General features: G+C 39.0%; 1 protein-coding gene across 9 annotated transcripts in view; it reads left to right on the top strand.

The window, feature by feature from the left end:
• Cntrl (centriolin) overlaps positions 1-7,602 on the top strand; it is an 84,180-nt gene that overhangs the window by 18,170 nt on the left and 58,408 nt on the right. For 8 of the 9 annotated variants that reach the window (XM_036183048.1, XM_036183046.1, XM_036183044.1 and 5 more), the window contains 3 exons: positions 351-544; positions 5,766-5,885; positions 6,869-7,091. In XM_036183048.1, the coding sequence (XP_036038941.1) occupies positions 351-544; positions 5,766-5,885; positions 6,869-7,091 (537 nt within the window). Of the gene's footprint in view, positions 1-350; positions 545-3,881; positions 3,908-5,765; positions 5,886-6,868; positions 7,092-7,602 lie in introns of those variants that run through there. The other variant, XM_036183050.1, reaches the window with a different exon arrangement.

Raw genomic sequence — 7,602 nt, 5'->3', positions numbered from 1 at the left:
TCACACCGTGGTAGTAACTTAGTGAGGAAGGCACTTCTGAGCAAGCCTACTAACTTGAGTCCCATCCTGAAAACCACAAAAAGGTGGAAGAGAGCCAGTTCCACCAAGCTGCCCTATGACTTCTGTGCCACATCATGGCTTCCTGTGTGTGTGTCACACAAATAATAATTATAATAAAGATCCCCTCCAGTTACTACTGTCTTACATAGGATTCAAATCCAAGGTAGTCATCTTTTTCCCGAAACCCCATGGTGTATAATTTTCAAAGCAGAGTCGTGTTGCATGTTTTTAGACTTCTTCCGTAGTTGCTCTGAGAAGCACACTTTGTTCCTATACATTTTTATTCACAGAAGAGGTTGAAAGACTGGAAAAAGCCCTGGAAAAGAAGATGGTAGAAACAGAAGAGCTTAAGAATAAACAAACAAAGTTTCTTGAAGAAATTGAAAATCAAGATAAGCTAAACAAGTCCTTAAAAGAAGAAGCCATGTTGCAGAAACAGAGCTGTGAAGAGCTAGAAAGTGACCTCAGCACAAAAAACAAGTTGGTGAGTCTGTGCTACACATTGCTTTGGCTATATTCTGTTAAGGTAGAGAAATTTTGCTCTTATATTTAAAAACACAACATCCTGACTGTAGCATTGGGAAGATGGCCAAAGGCTTTGTGAATTGTAGTTGACTGTGATATGCTACCCAAAGGCTAATGTGTGAGGTATGGTGTCCAGTGTGAAGGGAACATGATACTTCACATTGGGTCACACTAGTTAGGATATATTTAAATAGCTTCATAGATAAGACTATATATTGTCAAAAGTTTAGAAGCTGGCAGAGTTATCCAAAGGTTAACTGTATGCACCCTGTGTCATGGAGACTCCTTTTCTGTAGAAATGGTAGCAGTAATGTGTAAAAGTAAGCCTGTGTTCATGCACAGACACACACACACACACACACACACACACACACACACACACACAGATATATGACATGCTTTATATTAGCAAGCTTTCAAATAACTAAAATATCCATCATTGGGTATCCATATGGTTGAATAACTTACAATAAGCTCCTAATAAAATGAAGCCAAACTGTATATACATGGAAGGGTGCTGGGCATGAAACATTCCATGTGGTGAGAACAGTGAATCCAGCATGATCCTGCATGGACAGATACACGATGGTCTTCTGGGGGGAAAAGGCAGAAGATTAACAGGAGTTGTTTCTGAGGATTAACCATCTAGGAAATTTCCAAGGTGACCTTTATGTATCTCTGTGAAGTCTAACTTTTACATAATTTACTTTATAGTTGAAATGTGGAGAAAAACATTAAAATGTAGAAGAGTTTGGACAAATATTTGAGAAGGTGACTAACTTGAGAGGTCTGGAGAAGTCAGAGAGCTAGCTGTCCAGGAAAAAGGCAACTCAGGGCTCTACCAGCTGTAGCTGTCTCACAAGAAGAGTTAGAGCTGTAATTACATAAACCAGGCCTTGTGAGGTAGATTTAAGACATGTTTCCATTTAGTGGATCTGATGAATGTCTTGAACTATCCTACAATAATCAGAATATACCTACTGTCCTAAAATAAGCAAATATTAACTGTGTGCTTGGTGCTTCAAGAAAGGCCTTCCCTAGGCCCTACCACCACTTCCTTCTCACCCCTTACCCCTACAGGGTCTCTCTGTGTAGACCTGGCCTGCTTTGAATTCACTTTATAGACCAGGCTGGCCTTGAACTCACAGAGATCAGTCTGCCTCTACCTCCCAAGTGCTAGGATTAAAGACATGCACCACCACCTGGCCAAGAAAGGCCTTTTCAACACAGACAATAAGATTTTGTAAATGTATACACACACACACACACACACACACACACACACACACATATACACATTTGGTGTGTGCACATGTGGAGGTCACAGGACAACTTAACAGTTTTTAGTTCTCTCCTTGCCCTGTGTGAACCCCAGGGATCGACCTCAAATCATAATATTTGAGGGCAAGTGCCTTTACCCACTGTGCCATCCTGCCAGTCCCTTGTTTTCCTATCGTTTATTATAATGTTACACCTTAGACAGGTGTTTTATAAACTGTCAACAGTTTTGTTCTTTCTTCTGTATTTTTATTACAAGTCATATTATGCTCTTCTGCGAGCTGTACTATTTTTATTTGTTAACTTTTTTTGGTTTTTCGAGACAGAGTTTCTCTGTGTAGCTTTGCGCCTTTCCTGGATCTCACTCTGTAGATCAGGCTGGCCTTGAGCTCACAAAGATCCGCCTGGCTCTACCTCTTGAGTGCTGGGATTAAAGACGTGCACCACCACCACCCGGCTATGTTAACTTTTTTTTAAACCTTTTTATACATAACTAACATTTATTTTAACAAATTCAGATCATAGAAATATAAGCATGTGGAAATGAAGGCTTTCTTCTATTTTCACTCCCTCAGATGTTAATGTGTAGCCTTTTTGTTTTCATGCTTCTGTACTACATATGTAATAAGTACATTATACACTGGAATAATTTTGTGAATATTTTTAAAAGGAATCTTTTAAATATATATGTATCTATAGACAACATAGATACTGCATTTTATCTTTAACAACACAGTCAATGCTCTCCAAGTTAAAAAATAATGTATATATAAATCTTCCTCAGTATTCTAAAAGTCTGCGGTTTTTGTTCCATTGAATGGCTCCTCCATAATTTAGCCAATTCTGCAGATAGATATTTAGATAGCTGTTTTTGCTATTGGAAATATTATCACATAGAAATTGAGTGTGTGTGTGTGTGTGTATCACATACTCATACTAGTATTTCTTTAGCATAAATCACATCAAGGACAATTACTGTGCAAATTTCTTTTGAAGTTTTGATAAATGAGACCAGCAGGATAACTCAGCAGGTCAAGGTGCCTGCCACTGAGTGTGCAGACCTGAGTTCCGTCTCTGGAATGTACATGGTAGGAGATGACAGCCAGCCCTGCAAGTTGTTAACATAACACACACACCACACACTCACATGCACACACTCATACACACACACACACTACACACTCACATATCTCACACACACACACGCACACCACACATTCACATATGCCAGTGTCCACTTAAAAAAGCTTATTACTAATTTGTGTTTTCCACAGCTGTGATTAAAAAGGTCTAACTGGGTTTATTGTTATGAACTTATTAGAGAGAAAAAATGGAATCTTGTTAGTTTATATTTTTTAACTGCTGGAGGAGTGAATATTAATTGATCGTTTTGTCTTTCCTTTTAAATTACATTTCATTATTTTGTCTCTCTTTGTTATCTCAAAGTACTACTATATATTTAGAAGTAGAATTCTAGCTTTCTTTTGAGAGTTTACATTTCCCTTTGTCTCTTGCAGGATCTGTGATGGTAATATCATTCCAATTATATAACAGTGTACAATTTTATTAAGTGATTGTGTACTAAACTAGTTCCTTTATAAAACAAAAGTTGTTTTGATGGTTATCTAAACTGTAGTGGGCCCCTATCCCCACCATCTGCAAATACTAACCCAACTTCCTCCTGGTCATTTTGCAAGGTATTTAACCCTGACCTTTCAGTTTTGTTGTTTAAATGGAACGTTTACATGTCCTGCCACCTCATGGCCTTGTGAGGATTTAGTAAGGTTCTAAATGTGAGAATAACTTCAGGTGAAGCCAGCTAAGTAATGTGAGGTGGTAAATTTACACTCAGTGACGCCATGGGTAGAGTAAGAGTGACGCCAGGCCTGATGGCATTCGGTGGTGAGCCATCAAGACAAATGCTAGGGCTTCAGAGCCTTCCTCTCTCCAGGGCGCCGCAGGTAATGTGTGTCTGTCTGCTGCTCTCTTAGCCCTTCTCTTGGTTTCTTGCAGGCCGTTTTCTGCTGGGTCTTTATTCTTTCAGGTAGTCCCTTCAGGACTGAATGCACTGTTTTCTGTGATGTTGCATGGTAACTTGTATGATATGCTTGTTTACATTTTAAGTTTTGAAACTGGTTTGCCTCTTTGGGAATGTGTTTGTGTAATAATGTTGTAAATGACTTTGGATACAGGAAAGCAAATTTGAATGTAAGAGGAAATGTGTATTATTGTTCCTGTTTCTAGTGTGTTAACTGCAGTCATTTCTTGATTCTCCATAGCCAATATACTACTGGCCTACTACTTCCCTTGGCCTGTGTTGCTCCCATGTATGCACTTGTGCTTCCAGATGTTTGCTGAGGGCTTATCATCATCTAAGTCTAGAACTATGGGAAATACAAAAGTACTTTGAAAACACAGATTGATGTAGAAGGTAGTCCAGGCTTGTTCTATGCTTCCAGCAGTCTTTGCCCTGTTTTGTTTTGGCCCTTTTGTCAGTTTGCTTTGGGAAAAAACCTGAACCTAAGTTTATGCTGTTGATTGTGAATTGTATCTCTGAGACTCGGTCTCTTGAGCGTTCACTGGAAACATCAATGTGGGCAATGTGCTAGAGAGCCTGCAAGAGGATCCTGAAGGCAGCATAGGACAGTAGACAGTGTTAGACTTGGAACTGGCTTACACAGATTTGTACTTTACCTTTTCAACCATCTGCTCAGCTGGGCAAGTGGAGTGACCTCTCTGAGCAGCTTTTATCACCTCAGAGTGGGTTGTGCAGCCTGGGTGAGGTAGCAATGTAAACCACACAACGTCTGGCTCTCAGAGCGAGCTCAAGATCAGTGTTACTCCTTTAATGGTACTCAGGAGGTGACTGCACGCTAACTCATGCACGATTTTGATTTCCTGGTCTTGTAAAATGTTCATGTGTATGCTTTCTTCTTTTCAACTTGTATTTTGATATTCATGAAATATTTCTGCATGCTTTTCTGTTTGAAATAAATCCCCCCCCCAAAAAAAAAAGAAAAGAAAAAGAAAAAAAATCACTTAGTGGACCTTTGAAATGAACTCAAAGGATTAGTTTGGTAGTCTGGTAACCTGTGGCAAGGCAGTTCATCAATCTGAAAAAATTCAGAAAATTAGATTAGATTATCCTTACATTTTCCTCTCACTCCAAAATCTTCCAAGAGTAATCAAAAGGTTGTAATTAAAGTTACCATATTAAAAATGACTAATGCCACATATTTGCATCTGATTGAGCTTATTTACATTCCTTACCTCTCTGCTACAGAGTAATGTTCTGGCCCAGCATGGAGGCCCATTCCTGTAATCTAGTGCTCAAGAGGCTGAGACAGAAAGGTCACACACTGCCTACCTGTGCTGCAGAGCAGATTCCTGGGAAACACAGTAAGATACACACACACACACACACACACACATACACACACACACACACACACACACACACACACTGAATACTCACAGCTAAGAGTCATTGACTGAAGCCAGTCTTTCTCCTCTTCTGTAAAATGTCTCTCCATGAATTGAAGCAATCATTAAAATGAAAGAGTAAGGAAAGAGTTAAGTTCAATAAATTAGTGCTAATAATTGGGAAACCAGGAAGCAAGTACTACAAAATAGCTGATATTTATTTTCATGTTTAGATGAAACAACCTAAATTGCTTTTTAAAAATTGACTCACTATATCCTGAAATAGTGTACAAGCTTCAAAGGTCTTTTATGTGATCTCTTCTAAAATGATAATTCTGTGTTTCATTTTTTGTAATATAGGATTGCGATAAAATAGTCTCAGCGTTGTGCTATTTGATGTAGTTATAGTGAGAACTACCTATATCATTATAGGGTCATGCTAACTCACTGATACTGATTCATCTCATATTGACCAATAGCTAAAACAGAAAACAATGGAACTAACTCGAGCGTGTCAAAAGCAGTATGAGCTGGAGCAGGAACTGGCCTTTTATAAAATTGATGCTAAGTTTGAGCCACTAAATTATTATCCATCAGAGGTAAGTTTGTATTTTTTAGCAATCTAAATTAAAGCCAGGATGGGAGGGATTTTAATCACTCCGTTTCTTTTTAAATATGCATTTGTGTTTGTATGTATAGGGAGGGCATGCATGTGAAGGTTAGATAGTTTTGGGAGTTACTTCTTTGCTTCCACTGTGTGGTTCCCAGAGATTGAACTCAGATGGTCAGCCTTGGCAGCGGGTGCCTTTGCCACAAGTGCCTGTACCTGCTGAGCCAGCTCACAATCACACTCCATTTTCTTGCTATAAGGATATCACCAAAGTAAACTGTGTTTTGGTTGATTGTGTGTTATTTGCCTCATGGAGTTAAAGTAGTGTTCTAAAAAGATAAACGTTCCAAGGAGATCCTTGCTTATAGCCATGTCTGTCATTGAAAGCGGTCATCTTGGCCACTGTTATCCTACTGTGGGTGTGGATCGATTAAATGTATACTTTGAATGAAAGTGCTTCAGCACCTGAGTGGTCGCCTCCTCAAATGGCTGTCACTGCTCTCTATAGTCAGCACTGAGCAGCCATTATTAGTAAAAATGCCACAGAAACAAGAAACTGCCAAATGTCCAAGACCAGAAATTCCAACGGTATCATGCATTGTTTAGGTTTTAAAATGTTAATATTAAAAGGTATTAGATTGAGATCTTACTTATATTGGTCAGGAAGCAACATATGCACACAGGCTTTTGACTGAAAGGTGAAACAATATTAAGGAGTTGTATAGCCGTGGATAGTCTTTAGTTATTCCGAGCTTGTTAGTCGAGAGAATCCTTTTGAGACCATTTTTAGTTCTAGTTCCTTTTTGCTATATGAAAAAGAGGATAAAGAATAACACTCTATCTTTTAGCTTCTAGACATATAAGATTAATATAAATATAAGTAATTCTGTGATATATTTGCCACCAATAAGATGAATAATGTCATTTTGGTCGCTTCTTAATCTATAAACCTATTGCTATGCTTGCTTTTAGTATGCTGAAATTGACAAATCCCCAGATGAAAGCCCTTATATTGGCAAATCCAGATACAAGAGAAACATGTTTGCCACTGAGACTTACATTGTCAGCGATGCCCAGGCAGTTCAGATCCAGAAGATGACATCAGGAGGACAGCTTAGACATGAGTGCGTGCCCCTGAGAGCCCATGCATCACCGGATGTACAGTTGGAAGACACAGAAGAAAAAATAAGTGCAGGTTAAACAAAGTTATTCTTAAGTTCTTAAAAATATGAGACTGGGGATGTGGCTCCATATGGACATTTGCCTGGCATGTGCAAGTCTTTTGGTCTAGTGTCTAGCACTACAAAAAGTAATGCATGCATACAGACAGACAGCCATAAACTAACAGGATATGCAGATTGATTTTTATCTTATAAGTTTTAGTTGAACATATTGGTGGTACTTATTATTTACATGAAAAGTCTAAAGCCTAAGTAGTGATAATTGAGCCCACTTTTTAGATGATTCCTATTGTAGTTGAGAATGAGATTTCTGACAGTAATTGATGGCAACGTGTCATGGAATCGATCTTATAAGAGTTTGGCTAGGTGGTGGTGGCGCACGCCTGTAAGGGAGGCAGAGGCAGGCAGATCTCTGTGAGTTCAAGGCCAGCCTGGTCTACAGAGTGAGTTCCAGGTCTGCCAGAGCTGTTACATAGTGAAAACCTGTCTGGGGAGGGAAGTATGTAAATTGGATTTTGCCAACAG

The sequence above is a fragment of the Onychomys torridus genome, chromosome 4 (genome assembly GCF_903995425.1).
Source record: "Onychomys torridus chromosome 4, mOncTor1.1, whole genome shotgun sequence".
Classification (NCBI taxonomy): domain Eukaryota; kingdom Metazoa; phylum Chordata; class Mammalia; order Rodentia; family Cricetidae; genus Onychomys; species Onychomys torridus.
The sequence above is the reverse complement of the archived record's forward strand: the minus strand, read 5'-3'. Positions and strand labels throughout refer to the sequence as shown.